The 22134-nt window shown below is 40.5% G+C and overlaps 1 protein-coding gene across 3 annotated transcripts in view; it reads right to left on the reverse strand.

Annotated features, from left to right (window-relative positions):
• LOC130928518 (uncharacterized) overlaps positions 1-22134 on the reverse strand; it is a 407312-nt gene that overhangs the window by 191264 nt on the left and 193914 nt on the right. For all 3 annotated transcript variants that reach the window (XR_009066693.1, XM_057855193.1, XM_057855192.1), the window contains exon 4: positions 19077-19314. Coding sequence is in view for 2 of the 3 variants with exons in the window: in XM_057855193.1 (XP_057711176.1) it covers positions 19077-19314 (238 nt within the window). In the remaining variant the exon portion in view is untranslated. The remainder of the gene's footprint in view (positions 1-19076; positions 19315-22134) is intronic.

The raw sequence follows: 22134 nt of genomic DNA on the forward strand, positions 1-22134 counted from the left end.
GGAGCATAACTCAGGCTTAGTGGGTTGGGTGAAGGTAAAGTAACGCATAGCCCTGTTTTCATACGCTGATTAAATTTAGGTAAAGTGCCTTTTTAGACCAGGTTTTGGACTGGTTTGCTCCAGATTCAGAGGCTTAATCCATTTCATTTAACTGCTAGTCCTTGATGTGATGGGAGGAGGAACTGGTTTGCTCAGTGGAAGGCTGACTCGCTTTTGGTATGAGGGAATACAATAGACCAATGGGCAGCGTGGTCTCAAATTTTGACCTGTTTATAAAACATGCTGTCAAAATTAGAAGAAACTGGAATTTGCCACATGATTAGCCTGCTAGCTTAGATATATTGGATTTGAATTTGAAAAAAAGTGCTTCACTATCTATTTCGGTGAATCCACATGTAAAACTTGTTTGGTTTGGCACCTTTAGCAAGGTTAAGGACTAACGTTTCATGACACATAAGCAACAAACTTTTGCCAGTTCGCGTATAGTTTTGGCTGCGTATTTCACCACTTGCAGCTTGTAATCTGCAGAATATGATTTTCTTTGCAGGGAACATTTCGTTCAGCCTTTCTCAGTTGTTTTTATAAGTTACCACCAATGTTGAAACACAGGCTTTGAGTGCCCTCTAGTGGTTTAGTGTGAAAATAACATCTGAAATGATATAATAATGTGTTAATAATTTCACACATAAATCACTCCAGAGTATAAATCGCACCGCCCGGCCAAACTATGGGAAAAAAATGTGACTTATAGTCTGAACATTTTTAATACGACGTCACACAGTTAGGCATCGGTAGCTCAAAAACAGCATCGGTACAACACTAGTAATTTTTCAGACCGGCTGCCGAGCCGTGACACCTGGTATTTGCATTTGAATTAGCGCACCCAATCACTTGGTATCGATCGTCAATTACCTTTCTCCACCAGCAAGGTTAGAGTTTTTCTTTTTTTCATGCTTCAAAATAAAAAAAAACCTGTTAAAGGTTGGCCGCCGCCAAGTGAGTAATGGTTGAACTATTGTTTGACATCAATCGATAAAGTGCAATGAGGATCACAGATCACATGCATGCACGGTCATTGATTGGTTGACGGAGGGGAGGGTGAGGACAAATTAAGGCAGATTATGTGTTTATACGCCACTCTAGAAGAAGACGATATCAGCCGTCCTTCAAAACGAAAGCGACTCCTCCTATTCTCTTGGTACTCGAACCCCATCTTGACCGGCCCGCGTCCATCCGTGGTACTAATCCGCAGCCGAATAAGAAGCGTGTCTGGACCACCTGCGCTAGCTTTCGCTCCTGTCCAGGCACCACGATGAAGTTAAGTGGCATTTTAACGGTACGAGAGATTGGCCGGTTGAAGGACACAGCCGGGTAAACAAACCCAAACAGAAGCGGGCGATAAAGAGGAAACGACTGTGGATGTTTTTCATGTTAATAAAATCGGATTTCATTCCAAAGCCACAGAGCTTCGGGGACTGCTTTGTCTTTGGATGATTGTTATTGTGTGTCTGGGCAGATGGTGTCTGTGCTGGGTTGCGGGTGATAAAGTGCGTATCAAGCCAGTAATGATAGCATTAGCCGAGGGAGCTGCAGGTGGCTCATCACGATGTTTGCCTGCTAAACTGCTGACTTATGTCCCAGGGTTAAAAAGACCACAGTCATCTAATCGAGAGTGGGAGGTGTAGGATGCTTTTTCTCCCGTTGAATTTATGTCAGTGTGTCGCTTTCTCTAAAGCTTGAGCGAGTGACAAGAGAGGGGAACGAAATTCACATGAATATCATTATGGACTGTTTGGTAGCATTGTAAAATAATACGTCTATATGTGGAAATGGGGAAAAAAATCGTCTGCAGCTAGAACTGATTCTAGCGCCGTCAATAGCAGCCAATGAGTTAAATGCGTGCCGTGTAAGAAATGTCGCAATCACCCTGCAATACCCTCGTCTTACCTGTTTCCCTTTTCAATAACCAACACAGACAATAGCACTGAATCAGTGAAGAACCTGCGGCCCACCCTTCAAAAAACCATCATCCCCGTACCTAAACCCTCTCAGAACTGTCCTGATGCAGACTCTCAAATGAACATTCTTTCTTAAAACGGATTAAATGTCTCGCGCCGTCAATTACAGCCAATGAGCTAATGTTAGGGCCTCTGCCCCTCCTTTCTGAGCCCTGCCTCAGGTGAGGGAAGTTTGCCTGATTACAGGTCTGACGTCAAATGGGTGGGGTGGCCACAGCTGTGAGCAGTTAGAATCAGCCAGCTTAAAAAGCCCAACGGACGCACCGCCACATCGCCTGATCAACTTGTCGTGTTTCCCAGTCAGTTGTTCTCGCACTCCTATTATACATATGGCTCTTGAGCCCCGGCTAATGACATCCTTTTCTTCCCTCCAGGACCTGATCAGCGCGCTCCTCGTCAAATAGCTCCACTTCCCCGGTGAACTGCCAACCCGAGAACCGCCGGATACTCACGTTGGCATCTACGGTGCCCACCGCAACAATCCCTCCTTCTGCCTGAGAAAAAAACTTGTGCGAAATAAACGTGCCATCAACCCACTCTGCTTCCCCTTTGTCTGCGTTGGGATCCCCCACCAGTTCCGCGATCCCTAACAGTTAAATGCGTGCCCTGTAAGAAGTGTTGCAGTCACACTGCCATACCCTAGTCATTCCTGTCTTCCCTCTTCAATAACCAACACAGTCAATAGCACTGAATGACTCAAGAACCTGCGGCTCACCCTTAACAAACCATAATCCCCAGACCTAAACCCTCAAAGAACTGTCCTGTCGCCAACTCTCAAATGAACATTTAATGTCAAAACGGATTGGACGTCTGGCGTGGTCAATGGTAGCCAATGAGTTAATAATGTGCCCTGTAAGAAATGTCGCACTCACCCTGCAATACCCTAGTCTTTCCTGTCCTCCCTTTTCAATAACCAGCACCGTCAATAGCACCGAATGAGTCAAGAACCATCGCTCACCCTTAAATAAACCATAATCCCCGGACCTAAACCCTTTCAGAACTGTCCTAACGCCGACTCTCGAAAAAACATTCACTGTCAAAACGAATTGGACGTCTAGCGCCGTCAACGGCAGCCAATGAGTTAAATACATGCCCTGTAAAAAATGTCGCACTAACCCTGCCATACACTAGTCTTTCCTGTCCTTCCTCTTCAATGACTATCACAGTCAATAGCACTGAATAAGTGAAGAACCTGCGGCTCACACTTGAATGAACCATCATCCCCAGACCTAAACCCTCTAAGACAGGGGTGGTCAAACTGGTCCTCAAGGGCCGCAATAGGTACTGGTCTTTGTTACACAGGTTTAACCAATGAGAGGTCCGGGGAAACAAGGAGCACCTGGCTGCAATCAACTGATTGCACTTGTAAGACACCAGATTGGTGAAAAAGTGTCCTTTTGATGGGTTTCAACGAAAATCCGCACCCACTACGGCCCTTTGTAGAATAGTTTGCCCACCCCTGTCTATCTGCCCCTCCCAAGACCTAAACCCTCTGAGAACAGACTGTCCTGACGCCGACTCTTGAGCCAAACCTGGCGAACATCGACAAAAGGTCTCTACAAGCTCAAAAGAGATCAAAAGCCCCGTCGGCGTGATGTTACGCGCTCATATCTGACATGTCAGTGTCAGGCGTGGCGCTGGCCCTGTTTAGAATTCCGCAAATGAAACTGTACCGAAATGCTGGCGCCGTGTCCCTCAAAGAGAGATAATCACTGCGACGGGTGTATCCATCATGTTCACGCCTGAATGGAAATGAGCTTGCCCTCCGTGTCGTCAAAGCGCCGCTGATGGCTGCAGGTATATTTGAGGCAAATTATCTGGCTTGCGGAGGCAATTTGCCGTCGAGTACACGAGTGGGAGTGAATTAAAGAAACGTCCGAGCGATCCGGCGCGGGAGGGAGCGATTGCCTCGGCCTAGCCGTGAAAACAGATGCCTGAGAAGGGAGATGTCGGGACATACGTTTATATAACCCGCCTTTGGTTCGGTGGGGGGAAGAAGTGACGGGGGCAGTCCCCAGGGGAGAAGAGCAGATTAGGTAATTATCCTTTCAAGCCTAATTTCAGGTGCTGTTCGAAATTAACCTATGCAAATGAGGCGGCTTAAAACTCGATTGGTTTTATCGGAGTGACATCACTGATGGAATACTCGGCAAGATTGATATCCGAGGGCGTGTGCGTACTGCTCCGCGTTGCTGTATAAATGTCGGCGAGTAAACAATGCTTTAAAATAGTGTTTTTCAAAATTTCTCTAGACTATATTCAGAATATAGAGCTGTGTATCGGATTGGAATTAAACACAAACATATTTTAGAACAAGAAGCTGTGGTTTCTGGAGAAATTGTGCATTTTCAGGTCACTTCGAATGGACCACGAACATTCATTCGCTCCTCCCACTTTGACAGATTAAACGTCTGGTCCTGTCGATGAGCTTTCACGGTCAGTCCTCCCTATTAATGTCAATGGCAGGCAATGAGTTAATTTTAAGGGCACTTACAGGTCACTTCCTAGCAATTTGTAGCATTCTGAGTTCATTTGTTGTACATTTGCGAAAATTTTCTGTCAACAAGAATCAACAGGACCCAGATTTGATCAAAAATCAACAGGACGTGAACTAGAGAGGCCTCTAAAATCAGCAGGAAGTGACCTAGAAATGCCCTAAAATCACTAAGAAGTGACACCAAATCAACAGGAAGTTACCCAAAATCGAGTCATCTGTAAATGACCCTCCACCCCAAATCATAAGAAATTGATTTGGAATTCCTCCAAAATCAACAGGAACGGACCCAGAAATCCTCAAAAACTAGCAGGGGTGACACAAAATCAACAGGAAGTTCCCCAAAATTTGACAGTCACCTCGAAATCCCCCCAAATCAACGGGAAATCTCATTCAGTTCATGTTAATATCGGCTCATTTTTTTTCCTATTTGAAATGAATTGGATTATTTAAATAAATGAGTTTTTGTCAAATTTTGGTGGAACCATACTTTTTGGGCAAAAATATTTGTCTTCTTCTTCGATTTGCTGAATTTTTGGAGGTGTATATGATGTGAATTTGATTAAAAAATGTAATACAGAGCCTATAAAGGGACATCAACAGAAATAAAATAAATTTAAGCAATCTGTTGCACACTAGAAACAATCTGGTGCGCACCAGCTACCACCAGTGCGCTATTCTTTTTTAAAAAATATTAGCATTATATAGCAATCAAGCTAGCAGACTTTTGCGATGCAAGTTAGCCAATTATTGTAAACATTCGCATTATATACCATTCAAGCTAGTGGAATTTTACGAATTAAAAAAAATAAATAAATAAATATATATATATATATATATATATACAATGCAACAGTTTTACCATATTGTTTCTGGTGCGCACCAGAAACTATTTGGTAGCATTATAAATGTCCTCATTGCAATCAAGCTAGCGGACTTTTTCAATGCAAGTTAGCCAATTGTTTTAAACATTGGCATTATTTAGCATTTAAGCTAGCGGACTTTTGCTTTCAAGTTAGCCAATTGTTGTAAACATTAGCAATTTATAGCATTTAAGCAAGCAGACTTTTGCTATGCAAATTAGCCAGTTGTTGGAAACCTGAGCAATTTATAGCATTTAAGCTAGCGGACTTTTGTTTTTAAGTTAGCCAATTGCAACAATTCTACCAGATAGTTTGTCGCGTGCACCAGATACTATCTAGTAAACATTAGAGATATTTAGCATTTAAGCTAGTGGACTTTTACTATGAAAATGCAACAATTCTATCAGACATTTTTAATTCTGGCCCTCTCACACACATACATTCTCAACTACCACCTTTCTTCCCCACATTGCTTCCCACGATATTTCTAATTATTGAGAGAGGGATAGTAAGTCTTTAGCCAATTAAAAAAAGGCTCAAAAGGCTGCCAAAATTCACTCTACTCATTTTACGCTGCCTTTTAGCTCTATATATAGGTAAAACGGCGCCATTATAAATTGAACGCGACAATGCGTGAGTAGGTCGTGCAGCGCAAGTAATTTATTTAACGTGATTAATTAAAAAAAATTAATTTCCGCCGTTAACGCGATAAATTTGATAGCCCTACTTTAAGTCAAAACTAAAGACTCTGGATGAGTGTAAGACATTTTGTCTCTAATGTTAAATACAATTAGAAAACGATTTAATTAAAAAACATATATATATTAAAAAAAGGCATGTCCGATATTTTTTTGCCAATTCCGATACTTTGAAAATGATGTGATCGGACCCATGCCAATCGATCGGGACACCTTTAGTTTTACCTATTGCAGATTCAGTCTTCCCAGCCTGGTGCAGGTCTACAATTTTGTCTCTGGTGTCCTTCGACAGCTCTTTGCTCTCTGCCATAGTGGAGTTTGGAGTGTGACTGACTGAGTTTGTGGACAGGCGTCTTTTATACCGATAATGAGTTAAAACAGGTGCCATTAATACAGGTAACGAATGGAGCCTCGTTAGACCTCGTTAGAAGAAGTTAGACCTCTTTGACAGCCAGAAATCTTGCTTGTTTGTAGGTGACCAAATACTTATTTTCAACTCTAATTTGGAAATAAATTCTTTAAAAATCAAACAATGTGATTTTCTGTTTTTTTTTTTTTCCCCACATTCTGTCTCTCATGGTTGAGGTTTACCCATGTTGACAATTACAGGCCTCTCTAATATTTTCAAGTGGGAGAACTTGCACTATTGGTGGTTGACTAAATACTTCTTTGCCCCACTGTATATGAGAGGAGAATGCATGGATGTGAGAGGAGAATATATGTACATGAGAGGAGAATGTATGTATGTGAGAGGAGAATATATGTGTGTGAGAGTGAATATACAGTGCCTTGCAAAAGTATTCGGCCCCCTTGAACCTTGCAACCTTTCGCCACATTTCAGGCTTCAAACATAAAGATATAAAATTTCAATTTTTGTCAAGAATCAACAACAAGTTGGACACAATCGTGAAGTGGAAGAAAATTTATTGGATAATTTAAACTTTTTTAACAAATAAAAAACTGAAAAGTGGGGCGTGCAATATTATTCGGCCCCCTTGCGTTAATACTTTGTAGCGCCACCTTTTGCTCCAATTACAGCTGCAAGTCGCTTGGGGTATGTTTCTATCAGTTTTGCACATCGAGAGACTGACATTCTAGCCAATTCTTCCTTGCAAAACAGCTCGAGCTCAGTGAGGTTGGATGGAGAGTGTTTGTGAACAGCAGTCTTCATCTCTTTCCACAGATTCTCGATTGGATTCAGGTCTGGACTTTGACTTGGCCATTCTAACACCTGGATACGTTTATTTTTTAACCATTCCATTGTAGATTTGGCTTTATGTTTTGGATCATTGTCCTGTTGGAAGATAAATCTCCATCCCAGTCTCAGGTCTTGTGCAGATACCAACAGGTTTTCTTCCAGAATGTTCCTGTATTTGGCTGCATCCATCTTCCCGTCAATTTTAACCATCTTCCCTGTCCCTGCCGAAGAAAAGCAGGCCCAAACCATGATGCTGCCACCACGTTTGACAGTGGGGATGGTGTGTTCAGGGTGATGAGCTGTGTTGCTTTTACGCCAAACATATCGTTTTGCATTGTGGCCAAAAAGTTCCATTTTGGTTTCATCTGACCCGAGCACCTTCTTCCACATGTTTGGTGTGTCTCCCAGGTGGCTTGTGGCAAACTATAAACGAGACTTTTTATGGATATCTTTGAGAAATAGCTTTCTTCTTGTCACTCTTCCATAAAGGCCAGATTTGTGCAGTGTACAACTGATTGTTATCCTATGGACAGACTCTCCCACCTCAGCTGTAGATCTCTGCAGTTCATTCAGATTGATCATGGGCCTCTTGGCTGCATCTCTGATCAGTTTTCTCCTTGTTTGAGAAGAAAGTTTGGAAGGACGGCCGGGTCTTGGTAGATTTGCAGTGGTCTGATGCTCCTTCCATTTCAATATGATGGCTTGCACAGTGCTCCTTGAGATGTTTAAAGCTTGGGAAATCTTTTTGTATCCAAATCCGGCTTTAAACTTCTCCACAACAGTATCTCGGACCTGCCTGGTGCGTTCCTTGGTTTTCATAATGCTCTCTGCACTTTAAACAGAACCCTGAGACTATCACAGAGCAGGTGCATTTATACGGAGACTTGATTACACACAGGTGGATTCTATTTATCATCATTGGTCATTTAGGACAACATTGGATCATTCAGAGATCCTCACTGAACTTCTGGAGTGAGTTTGCCGCACTGAAAGTAAAGGGGCCGAATAATATTGCACGCCCCACTTTTCAGTTTTTTATTTGTTAAAAAAGTTTAAATTATTCAATAAATGTTGTTCCACTTCACGATTGTGTCCCACTTGTTGTTGATTCTTGACAAAAAAATTAAATTTCATATCTTAATGTTTGAAGCCTGAAATGTGGCGAAAGGTTGCAAGATTCAACGGGGCCGGATACTTTTGCAAGGCACTGTATTCGCGGTGTAGACATTACACCCATTCACAACGCTAGATGGCGCCAGATATCATTGAAGCGATGTTCTGTCATGACAGATCTCAGCTACTCTCAAGTTTAACCAGTTTGCATTATTTCATTGCATTGCTTTTCCTTATTCAGATTTGTTTCAGGACTACAGTTAGACTTCACTTTGATGGTTAATGCAGTTATTGCAATTTTGTTGTTTTATCACAATAGATTGGTTTATTTCCATTTCAAAAACCAGAAGCCATTCATTTAAGAATGTGATTGCACTTTAGTTTAGATATTTAAATGTTCAGATATTAAGATTTGAATGAGGCAAAATAACAAGCTTTTTCTCTCAAATATGTTGTTATAATCATTTGTTTCGGATGTACTGTAATTATTTTCTGTATAGAAATTAATTTGGTGTTCAAAAAGTCTTTTTCAAACTTGAGTCTTGAAAAAGAGGGGGTCGTCTTATAATCAGGGCCGTCTTATATTCAGGCCAATACGGTATTTCTGTTGATGTCCCTTTAACGGCTCCGTAAATGTAGGATGAGATACAAGTAAGTAGTTTGAATGGAATGCTGCTGTTTTGCATGAGATTGGAGACGTCCTTGAGAATCATAGCGCAGCAAGACGCAGCGTAAATTGCCAGTCTTATCTTTTTTTTGTAATATTTGGACGACATTCAAGTGCTTTTGATGATTCCAAATTGTTGCGCTCTTTTTCTAAAAGGCCAACTAAAGTTTGATCATTCCCAGCCGACTTGAGATTTCTTATTAAAACAAGCGCCAAGGGGTTGCAATTCTTTCAACACGTGCTAGCGCCACACTCGAGTTCACAACACACCTCGGAACAAGTGCGACTTGTGACTGCTTCCGGGCTGGCGGAGGTGCAAAGAAAAGAGTATTTTTAAAATATATATATTAAAAAGGAGTAATTATTCAGTGTGATCATACGGACACAATCCGTCACTTTGCCTCCGACGCCGCTCGCTGTTCATTAAAGGCAGCCATGTAGGTAATAATCTCCCCGGCGCTTTCACACCACTTCCCAAAATTTGCATTTAGATCGCGAGATGATCCCGAGCAAACTCCCCCGTAATGTCCATCCGTCCCTTTCTAAAGCGGCGGATACAAGTACATAAACGTCTATCTGGGCCATCCACGCGCTAGCGGAGGAAAAGTCCGGCAGTAAATCCTTAATGTGCGGCGTCAAAGTGGCATATATGCGCTTTATTATTCCTCATACATAAACATGATCGGTTCAGTGGCAGGAAAAGGAAAGCTGAAGAGGAATACAGATGGTGCGTGAGGTCAAAGAATGTTGTTTTTACTCGCTAACTCGCACTTTGCCGTCGGATGACAATCGGCTGTAAGTTCATGTATTTTTGTCTAATATGATTTGTGATACAAGTCTCACGATATGGCGATATAACATTGGAATGAGTTGAGCACTAGTAGACGTCCAATCCGTTTGAAGTGGGAGGGATGGCAGCGAATTAACGAATGTGTTAACCCATACGTCTATGGCCGTCAGTAGCAGCCAATGCCAGGCAATGCTTAATTAAAATTGATAGTGACTTAAGAATGTCCCCAAATGAATAGGAAGTGATGCAGAATCAACAGGAAGTTGCCTATAAATGCCCGAAAAATGAACACAAATTGACCTGTAAGCGCACCGGTTTCCAGCAGGGCCGAGATCAAAAAGTGGTATTCGGTATGAGGCAAAACGGATTTTGGCATGTGGCATTTTTATGGTATGTGGCAAAATGGATTTTGGTATGTGGCGAAATGGCTTTTGGCATGTGGCATTTTTATTTGGTATGTGGCAAAAAGGGTTTTGGCATCTGGACTTTTTTGGTATGTGGTAAAATGGATTTTGGTATGTGGATTTTTTTTTTTTTTTGATATGTTGCAAAATGGATTTTGGCATGTGGCGAAATGGCTTTGGCAAGAGGCATTTTTTATTTGGTATGTGGCAAAATGGATTTTGGCATGTGGCATTTTTCGGTATGTGTGGTAAAATGGATTTTGGTATGTGGCAAAATGGATTTTGGTATGTGGTAAAATGGATTTCTGTATGTGGCATTTTTTTGGTATGTGGTAAAATGGATTTTGGTATGTGGCATTTTTTTGGTATGTGGCAAAATGGATTTTGGTATGTGGCATTTTTATTTGGCATGTGGCAAAATGGATTTTGGTATGTGGAAATATTTTTTTAGTATGTGGTAAAATGGCTTTTGGCATGTGGCAAAACGGATTTTGGCATGTGGCATTTTTTTTGGTATGTAGCAAAATGGATTTTGGTATGTGGCATTTTTATCTGGCATGTGGCAAAATGGATTTTGGTATGTGGAATTTTTTTTAGTATGTGGTAAAATGGCTTTTGGCATGTGGCATTTTTCGGTATGTGGCAAAATGGCTTTTGGCATGTGGCAAAATGGATTATGGCATGTGGCATTTTTTATTTGTTATGTAGCAAAAATGATTTTGGTATGTGGCATTTTTTAGTATGTGGTAAAATGGCTTTTAGCATGTGGGATCTTAATTTGTTATGTAGCCAAATTGATTTTGGTTTGTGGCAGTTTTATTTGGTATGTGGCAAAATGGATTTCTGCATTTGCCGTTTTTAAAAAAAAAATTTTATTTGGCATTTATATTTGGTATGTGGCCTTTTTTGGTATGTGCTAAAATGGATTTTAGTATGTGGCATTTTTTTTGGTATGTGGCAAAATGGATTTTGGCATGTGGTGTTTTTTTGTACGTGGCATTTTTATTTGGTACGTGGCTTTTTTATTTGGTACGTGGCATTTTTTTTTTGGTATGTCGCAAAATGGATTTTGGTATGTGGTATTTTTGGGGAGTATGTGGCAAAATGGATTTTGGTATGTGGTATTTTTGGGGGGTATGTGGCAAAATGTATTTAGGTATGTGGCATTTTTTTTCGTATGTGGTAAAATGGATTTTGGTATGTGGCATTTTTATGTGTTATGTGGCAAAATGGATTTTGGTATGTGGCATTTTTATTTGTTATGTAGCAACAATGATTTTAGTATGTGGCATTTTTATGTGGTATCTGGAAAAATGGATTTTGGTATGTGGAATTTTTTTTTGGTATGTGGCAAAATGGATTTTGGCTTGTGGCATTTTTATTTGGTATGTGGCAAAATTGATTTTGGCATGTGGCTTTTTTTGGTATGTGTTAAAATGGATTTTGGTATGGGGCAAGATGGATTTTGATATATGGCATTTTTTTTTTTGGTATGTGGCAAAATGGCTTTTGGCATGTGTTGTTTTTTTGTACGTGGCATTTTTATTTGGTAAGTGGCATTTTTATTTGGTACGTGACAAAATGGATTTTGGTATGTGGCATTTTTATGTGTTATGTGGCAAAATGGATTTTGGTATGTGGCATTTTTATTTGTTATGTAGCAACAATGATTTTGGTATGTGGCGTTTTTATTTGTTATGTAGCAACAATGATTTTGGTATGTGGCGTTTTTATTTGGTATGTGGAAAAATGGATTTTGGCTTGTGGCATTTTTATTTGGTATGTGGCAAAATTGATTTTGGCATGTGGCTTTTTTTGGGTATGTGGTAAAATGGATTTTGGTATGTGGCAAAATGGATTTTGGTATGTGGTATTTTTATTTGTTATGTGGAAAAATGGATTTTGATATGTGGCAAAATGGCTTCTGGCATGTGTCATTTTTATTTGGCATGTGGCTTTTTTTTTGGTATGTGGCAAAATGGCTTTTAGCATGTGGCATTTTATTTGGTATGTGGCAAAATGGATTTTGGTGTGTGGCATTTTTATTCGGTATATGGAAAATGGCTTTTGGCATGTGGCATTTTATTTAGTACGTGGCATTTTTTTGGGGGTGTGGCAAAACGGATTTTGGCATGTGGCATTTTCTTTTTGGGATGTGGCATTTTTTTGATATATGGCATTTTTGCAGGCCATTTACATCCATGCCATTGACGGCGATGCACATCCAAAATTTCCAATCATTTTAAATGGCAGAAAAATGTATGGCTGTGGTGCCATTGACTGCGCTTGACGTCCAATACCGTCCAAATGAAGTGGATGTCTAGCGCCGTCAATGACAGCCAGTAAGCTAACATAAAGGCTATTTTCATGGAAGATTTTGAGTTCACTTCCTGTTGAATTTGGGTTCCTAAAAATTTTTGGGCTACTTCCAGTTTATTTTGGGGCATTTCTATCTCACTTCCTGTTGAATTTTAGCCAATTTTAGTTCAGTGGGTTGAGTTTCAGTCATTTTGTTGTGGATTTTTGCATTTTTTAGGTCACTTTCTTGATAATTTCAGGGGAGGGACCCAGAATTGCCTTGCATTGACAACAGTTCTCCAGTTCTTTGAGCAACTCTGGTTCATCTATCAATGGCAGCCAATGAGTTAAGGATGTTTTAAAGCTGAAATAGATGATTCTGGGGAAAATATATGTTATTTTTCTGTCAATCCAACCGGTCATCACTTAAACTCGCATGAAAGTCACCTTATACGAGAGAAAATACTGACTGAGTGAAATGAAAGCAATTACGCCCCGCCATCCTCTTTGAAATGCTAATGTGTCGTGATTTCCTCAATTCCTATTTAAAGAAACCCCGTTATTAAGAATCAGGTGTCTCGCCGGCGCCGCCGCCAATGATCCACAGTTCATAATCTCAAATGAAATATATTGCTTCCCGGTGAAATTTCTTTAGCCTTTTTACTCCTTTCTAAGTGAAGAGCAGGCTTTGTGGGGGGAAAAGGTCACCAGGCTTGCAGGGGGAGTGCAAACTCGGCTGCTGACTGGCAAATGTCATCACTTTTTTTGAACAAATCTGTGAAATACACTCACTCAAAACTCCAAGACTGAAGTCATGGAAATTGCAGAGGGATGCTGTGCTAACCCTATGCCCCAAAATTTATAGGAAGTGACCAGAAAGTGACCAAGTGAACTAGTTTCGAGAGCAGATCGGGTCCTCGGTAAATGTGCCAATGAAAAATAATACAATAAAGCCATTGATAAAGTTTGTTCCCACAGTTTCCCGGTTGCAAAACCTTGAAAGCGTTTCACCTTGTAGAAACTAAACATGCTATGCTTTCCACCTGCGACTGAACATCAAGCTAAAAGGGAGGCCTGCCTATAAGGGAGTGTCTGCTCGCCTTTAGCACTAATGGGGCCCAAACTGCAGCGCTTAGGCTGCATATGAATGTAACTCCGGTTGAATTATTAATGCCGGGGGGTGCGCTTCGCATTCTGCTTGGCACTTCCTGAGTTGATCTGCCTCCCACGTGGATTGGAAGCTGTCACCCATAATTGGGGGAATCATGACAGCGCCGAGTTAAGTGCTCTACCGTCCCTGGGTGAAGAATAGGCATCGGCAGCATCAGGAGGCGGAAACATTTGCCTACGTGGGTATTTGACTTTGCAACTTTATAGCACTTTTGTCAATAGTGTTGCACTGATACCAAAGCTGCTACCCGCCAAAAACACTTTGTTTGAAAACATACTGTATACATTTTGCTAAATTACTGCAAGACATCTACAAGCCCACATCTGGACCACCAAATCCCAAAATGGATAGTCCAGAACAATTAACTAGGGCTGTCAAAATTATCGCGTTAACGGGCGGGAATTCATTTTTTAGATTAATCACGTTAAAATATTTGACGCATTTAACTCAACGGCCCGCTCTGATTAAAATGACAGCACAGTGTCTTGTCCACTTGTTACTTGTGTTTTTTGGTGTTTTGTCGCCCTCTGCTGGCGCTTGGGTGCGACTAATTTTATGGCTTTCAGCACCATGAGCATTGTGTAATTATTGACATCAACAATGGCGAGCTACTAGTTTATTTTTTGATCGAAAATTTTACAAATTTTATTAAAACGAAAACATTAGAGGGATTTTAATATGAAATTTCTATAACTTGTACTAACATTTATCTTTTAAGAACTACAAGTCGTTTTATCCATGGGTCGCTTTAACAGAATGTTAATAATGTTAATGCCATCTTGTTGATTTATTGTTATAATGAACAAATACAGTACTTATGTACAGTATGTTGGTTGTATATATCAGTCTTCTCTTTCCATTCCAACAATAATTTACATAAAAATATGGCATATTTTATAGATGGTTTGAATTGCGATTAATTTTGATTAATTAATTTTTAAGCTGTTATTAACTCGATTGAAAATTTTAATCGTTTGACAGCCCTACAATTAACTCATTTGCTCCCAAAAACGTATAACTGTGTTATATTTTTAATTGTTTCAGTGTCCCAAAGATGTATTTATACGTCTTTTACGTTTTTTTTTTTTTTTTTTAACAAGAGACATCTCTGGGTTTCGATTCAATTTATCTCCAAAGCACAAAGCTGAAAATCCATTTTAAATCAATAAAACTGGCCACTGGAGGGCAGTAGCGCATTTGGTAAGACTCGCAACCCGATTCAAAAGCAACAAACAGCCGGGCCGCACGGCCGGGGCACCGGCGGAAGACGACCGAATGGTGTCCAGGATGCCAGGCGGCGGACGACCGAGCAGAACAACCTAGAGGACGCCCGGGATGCCAGGCGTTGGACAACCAAGCAGAACGACTGAGCAGACCCCGCAGAGACTAAAAAAAAATCCATCTTTATGAGACAGACGGCGATGAGGGAAAAGTTTACCCGGCTGTCGCAGCCACAACAGTATCATCTCTCAGTTAGTTATGTGTAAATAAATTGTTACTTTGCTATCAAAATCTCTATTTGTCTTGTTGTTTATGTTATTTTGTAAAAGGAAAACATTATTCAGATGCTTGGGATGTAACTAAAGCAAAAAATAGCTGTGTTAAAGTCAAAGTTATGTTTGAAATGCATGCTTTTACAAAAAGCTCGATTTCTGTGTTTTTTCACCAGAAATTGGAAAATTGCTCAAACTAAGCTATTTTCTAATGCTGGTTTCTAAAGAATGGAAAAAGACTTTTTTTCCTGCTGAAAGAAAAGAGTATAATTTTTCTTTTGATGGGTTCCATGTTTATATAATAGAACAGAATTTTCTCAGCAGGGCCGAAAACCGAAAGTGGCAAAAAAAAAATGCCACATGGCAAAAAAAAAAAAAAAATGCCACATGGCAAAAAAAAATGCCACATGGCAAAAAAAAAAAATGCCACATGGCAAAACAAATGCCATGTGACAAAACATTTTTGCCAAATGGCAAAAAAAATGCCACATGGCAAAACATTTTTGCCACATGGCAAATACCACTTTTGGTTCTCGCTGTCTCTCAATTTTCTGTGGGCCTTGCAAAATCAGTCAAAATCCAGTAAAACGGCCGGGAGCGAAGGGGGTTGCAACGGTGAAAATGGCTAGGAGTGAATGAGTTAAAAGTCCTCCTCTCCTCACACAAGGAACATCCGATAATGGAGGAACCTGCGACTGAGAAGTTGACACTCAGCACTCACGTGGCGCTGAGGCTGGCAAAATTCCTCAATTCTTGTTGCCCTGACATCAGAAACGCCTGAACCCTCCTTCCCAATTCACAACAGACAATAACCCTAAACAACGCCCAAACACACCCTTTTTCCGGACCACAGCTTGCATCACCAGAGCCTGAATGTTTAAACTAATCGTTGTCATTTTGCTCAGGAATCTTTTGTTGACCCTGGATCCAGCCTTCTTCTTTGTCTGGGTCTGTTTGCTGTTTTTGCCTTGCTGTCTGATTGCTGTCGAATGCGCGGAGTTTGGCCTTTTGGCCGGGTTGTTGGGTTTGCATCGGCCCAGGACGTTTGGATTGCGCTAGCGCGGTTCCAGCGGTTTAGCTGGCGTGAAACTGGTAATCTGGCTAAAAGGTCAAATTCCAACAGTACCTGCACTGCTGGCCAAAATTATTGGCACCCTTGCAATTCTGTCAGATAATGCTAAATTTCTCTCAGAAAATGATTGCAATTACAAATGCTTTGGTAGTAATATCTTCATTCATTCATTATTTTGCTTGCAATGACAAACACAGAAGAGAATGAACAAAAAACTCCAAAAAATGGGATCGATAAAAGTATTGGCACCCTCAGCCTAATACTTGGGAGCACAACCTTTAGACAAAATAACTGCGTAGATCCGGTATCCATCAGTGTGTTTCTAACAATGCTCTGCTGGAGTTTTAGACCATTCTTCTTTGGCCAACTGTACCAGGTCTCTGAGATTTGAAAGGTGCCTTCTCCAAACTGCCATTTTCAAATCTTGCCATAAGTGTTCTATGAGATTCAGGTCTGGACGCATTGCTGGCCACTTTAGAAGTCTTCAGTGCTTTCTTTCAAACCATTATCTAGTGCTTTTTGAAGTGTGTTTTGGGTCATTGTCACACTGCGCACAGTAGACACAGGAACATTCAAGTCTTTGGATATGGACTTGTAGCCTTGAGATTGCCCATGCTTCCTCACAATTTTGCTTCTCAAGTCCTCAGACAGTTCTTTGGTCTTCTTTCTTTTCTCCATGCTCAATATGGTACACACAAGGACACAGGTTGAGTCAACTTTAATCCATTTTAACTGGCTGCAAAAGTGATTTTGTTCTTGCCACCACCTGTTATGTGCCACAGGTAAGTAACAGGTGTTGTTAATTACACAAATTACAGAAGCATCACATGGTGCCAATACTTTTGTCTGACCCATTTTTGGAGTTTTGTGTAATCTGATAATGATTTAATTTTCATTTTCTTTTGTTTTTTTGTTTTTTCATTGCAAGCACAATAAATGAACAGAATTGCAGGGTTGCTAATACTTTTGGCTAGCAGTCGTACAGGTGACAAAGGCAAGAATATCAGAGAGACAGTGAGAACCAAAAGTGGTATTTGCCATGTGGCAAAAATGTTTTGCCATGTGGCATTTTTTTTGGGCCATGTGACAAAATTTTTTTGCCATGTGGCAAAAGTTTTTTGCCATGTTGCATTTTTTTGCCAAGTGGCATTTTTTTCCCGCCATGTGGCATTTTTTTTTGCCATGTGAAAATGTTTTTTTTGCCATGTGGCAAATGTTTTTTTGCCATGTTGCATTTATTTTGCCAAGTGGCAAGTTTTTTGCCATGTTGCATTTTTTTTCGCCATGTGGCAATTTTTTCCCGCCATGTGGCATTTTTTTTTGCCATGTGGCATTATTTTTTTTTTGCCATGTGGCAACATTTTTGCCATGTGGCAAAAATTTTTTCCCATGTGGCATTTTCTTTTGACGTGACAATTTTTTTTTTTGCCATGTGGCAAGTTTTTTGCCAAGTGGCAATTTTTTTGCCATGTGGCAAAATGTTTTTGCCATGTTTAATTTTTTTTGCCAAGTGGCAATTTTTTTTCGCCATGTGGCAATTTTTTTTTGCCATGTGGCAAAATTTTTTTCCCATGTGGCATTTTCTTTTGACGTGACAATTTTTTTTTTTGCCATGTGGCAAACGTTTTTTGCCATGTTGCATTTATTTTGCCAAGTGGCAAGTTTTTTGCCATGTTGCATTTTTTTTCGCCATGTGGCAATTTTTTTTTGCCATGTGGCATTTTTTTTGCCATGTGGCATTATTTTTTTTTGCCATGTGGCAACATTTTTGCCATGTGGCATTTTCTTTTGACGTAACAATTTTTTTTTTTGCAATGTGGCAATTTTTTTGCCAAGTGGCAATTTTTTTGCCAAGTGGCATTTTTTTTTTGCCATGTGGCAAAAGTTTTTGCCATGTTTAATTTTTTTTGCCAAGTGGCAATTTTTTTTCGCCATGTGGCAAAATGTTTTTCCCATGTGGCATTTTCTTTTGACATGTGACAATTTTTTTTTGCCATGATGCAAAAGTTTTTTGCCATGTTGCATTTTTTGCCAAGTGGCAATTTTTTTTCACCATGTGGCATTTTTTTTTTTGCCATGTGGCAAAATGTTTTTGCCATGTGGCAAAATGTTTTTGCCATGTGGCGAAAGTTTTTGCCATGTTTAATTTTTTTTGCCAAGTGGCAATTTTTTTTTGCCGTGTGGCAAAATGTTTTTGTCATTTGGCATTTTCTTCGCCATGTGGCAAAAATTTTTTGCAATGTGGCAAACTTTTTTTGCCATGTGGCAAAAATTTTTTGCAATGTGGCAAACTTTTTTTGCCATGTGGCAAAAAACACTTGGTTTTCGGCCCTGCTGAAATGTCAGGCACAATCAATGAGCCCCGTGCAACTATAACATAACTGAGCACTAGAGGCAGCAACACGAGTACAAGCAGGATTTGGCAGGCGAACTTAGATATTGACCAAAAAACCCACCACATTCTTGTACAGCAGGTGGCGGTATGCACCTGATAGTTGCTTGAAATCCACCATTAAGCTAAGTTTTGGAGTTTTAGAGCTTGTTAAGCTTCTGTTTACAGTACAGTCAATGAATTTTCTGGTTCTTTCTTTGAATATTGACTCAGATCTCTCTATATTGTTGCATCGGAAGAAAATACTCACCAATACCGATACCTGCATTTTAACGCCGTATCTTCCGATGCTAGTATCATACCTTTTCACATGACACGTGGTGCCGTTTGGACATCCCCGACACAAAAGCCGTCAAAAGTAAAGCGTGATCTCAAGTACAAAAAAAATAATTCTGAAAGACTTACCCCAAACCGCATGAAATATGCTGTCCTTGAAGATCCACTCCCGGTACATTTTTCTGACAGTGACAACCCGGTGTGAAGATCACGGGCCCCCACGCAACGCTCGGGGGTGCCGTCAAAGCGACGGATCGCAGCGCACGTGGACCCCCACGTCCCATCGAGGGGGGGGGGGGGCGTCTTTGTTTCTTGATGTGAGCAAAGTTGTGACAGCTCAACCGTACCGTCGTCCGTCATCGCCTGCCTGTTTGACAGAGATGGCAAAACTACTTGCAATATCTGGTGGGTGGATTAACCAACATTTATTTCATTGGCCATTTGATTATAAATGTTGAATAAAGAGTCAGTCACTCAGTCTATTGTTTTTCTATTCTTTTTCGCAGCAGAAAAATCCGCCTGAAATTGCTGACGCGACGCAAAAGGCTAATAAAGAAGCATGAAATTGCTTTTGGAACGTCGCCGTGGAAACGCACGGCTTTTAATTTCACGTGAAAGGAGATGTTTTATCATAGGAATGTGTGTAGAACCACGACAAGTCTGCCATTTTTGGAGCTGGACAAAAACGTGCCCAATATGTGAAGAATATAGCCAATCTGATGTCAAAAATGTGATTAACAGGAGGGTGAAATATAGGAATTTTACTCTTCAAAGTATCGCTACTGAAACATTGTGTCCGGATACAATTTGTTGGCAAAGGTATTGATGCTCTTCACCAGAAATTTGCTGTGTTTAAGAGTGTAACGGTATTTGTATGCACGGATGGTTCAGTGCACGCAGTCAGATTGCGAATGTTTGATTTGAGGCCTCCTCCATTCTAGGGGGCGGTAGAGGTAAACCTAAACCATGAACTGCCATGACAGGAAAAAGAAGACAAACCAAAACAGATGAAAGAGTATCGTAATTTTCGGACTGTAACTTGCCACCCAACAAATTTGACACGAAAACGGCATTTATTCACAGATAAGCCGCACTGGACTATAAACCTCAACTGTTCTCACTGTATTACAGAATATTTACACCAAAAGATATTAACTGGTAACACTGTACTTGACAGCGGCATCATACGACTATTCGATAGCTGCACCCCTACTCTATTTAAAACTCGCCATTGACACCTTTTGGTGTATTTCATTTTTTATAATGACATGAACATTATTATAATGAACAAAACAAAGACAAGAACAGTCTTGACGTCAAATAAAGTGCCAATATTTATTTTTTCAAATAAATATAATTTGAGTCAATCACAATCAGTCAATATAATTGAAGATGTGTTTCCTGAACAATGAGCACTGAACTAAAACATAAACCCAACAGATATTGTGCTTTGTCATCAGATAAAAATATTTGGTGCTACAGGAGACTGTTGTGGTCTTGGTCCATGAAACAACTTTCTTAACCTGGGAGACAGGTTAGGACAGCAAGCCTATCAATAACCAAAAGGCCTCTCAATAACTTACTTATAACCAGTGTTGGGCACGTTACTTTAAAAAAGTAATTAGTTACATTACTCACTACTTCTTCCAAAAAGTAACTGAGTTAGTAACTGAATTACTCTATAGTAAAAGTAACTAGTTACCAGGGAAAGTAACTATTTCCGTTACTTTAAAAATAACTTGTTGTATGTCAAAGAATTTGAAATTTTCTGAGCAGTATTCGAGTCAGTGGAATAGAGAAGAACAGACAGGTAGGTAACTTGTTATGTGCCTCAGCAGATTTGAATTGCTTACCACAGAGGTCGACAAAAGCTTTGCCACGGGACATGAATTACACATTACATGCAGGTTCTTTCCTTTAATTTCGTCAAACTTGAAATAGTGTCTATATCCCCACCTCTTAAAGGACAATTTTTCTTCTGACTGCTCTGCCATCCCGACCCTGTGCATCTGTTTTGCGTGTGTGTGTTTGCCACACGCGCTGTTCCGGTTTGCTTGTGAAATCACCGGCTCTGATTGGCTTACCACAACACATGACTCTAACCCTCAGCCAATCACAATCACTTCCATCGCATCTCTCGAGGAGCTGCATTCAGGTAGGCTAGTTTCCCGACAATTCACGTCACCTTCAAAGCGTCTGCCGTCCTCAAGATGGAAGCAGAATTATTGCTGGCTGACAGTGGGAGATGGGAACGAGGCTAGCATCAGGTGTAGCAAACACAGAAACGTTACCAAACTTTGGAAAGCATTGTCTAATTGAATGAGCAGGGACAAACAGCTTGGAGTCAGAAGTACGTGCGCTATTCTCGAACCTGAACGCACCCCAAGTCTTGGATGACAAATCAACAGAGCAGAGAGTCGACTCGACACGGCTGGTAGTTTCTTCAATTTATTCAGAGTAAGTAACGCACCGCTTTTGACCGTCAGTAACGGTAACGGCGTTGTAACGGCGGAAAACGTAATTAGTTAGATTACCCCGTTACTGAAAAAATAACGGCGTTACTCCCAACACTGCTTATAACTAACAATGTAAACATTATATAGTAAGGTTTATCACTCATTCCTCATAACAAAAATATGGTAGAACAAAAAGGATTAATGGCTTGCCTGATAATAATCAATATAAACGGCAGTGAGTGAACCCAAATTCAATAAAGTATGAGGTTTATGCTCTGCTTAGTATAAAATCCTACCAAGCACGCTGACAGGACTAACATAACACGACAACTATTATATGTATGTAAATGGTAAATGGTGTTATACTTATATAGCGCTTTTCCACCTTTCAAGGCGCTCAAAGCGCTTTACACTATCTCGCCATCCACCTACTGGTGACGCAGCACCAGGAGCAACGTGGGGTTCAGTATCTTGCTCAAGGACACTTAGGCGAGTTCATCAGGGCAGAGAACTGAACCCACAACCTCTGGGTTGGGGGACAACTACTCTAACCACTGAGCCACGCCACCCCCCATGTATAGCATAGCACACTAGCTTGAGCTACTAGCCTTAAGCATTGCCTGGCTTCTATAACACAACAACTTATGAAGTTCTGTACATATGACCCTTCACCACCGAAGTAAACATATATTGCACATCCATATGCTATAGTAAACATAAATACTTACAGA

This window comes from Corythoichthys intestinalis, chromosome 13 (genome assembly GCF_030265065.1).
Source record: "Corythoichthys intestinalis isolate RoL2023-P3 chromosome 13, ASM3026506v1, whole genome shotgun sequence".
NCBI lineage: Eukaryota > Metazoa > Chordata > Actinopteri > Syngnathiformes > Syngnathidae > Corythoichthys > Corythoichthys intestinalis.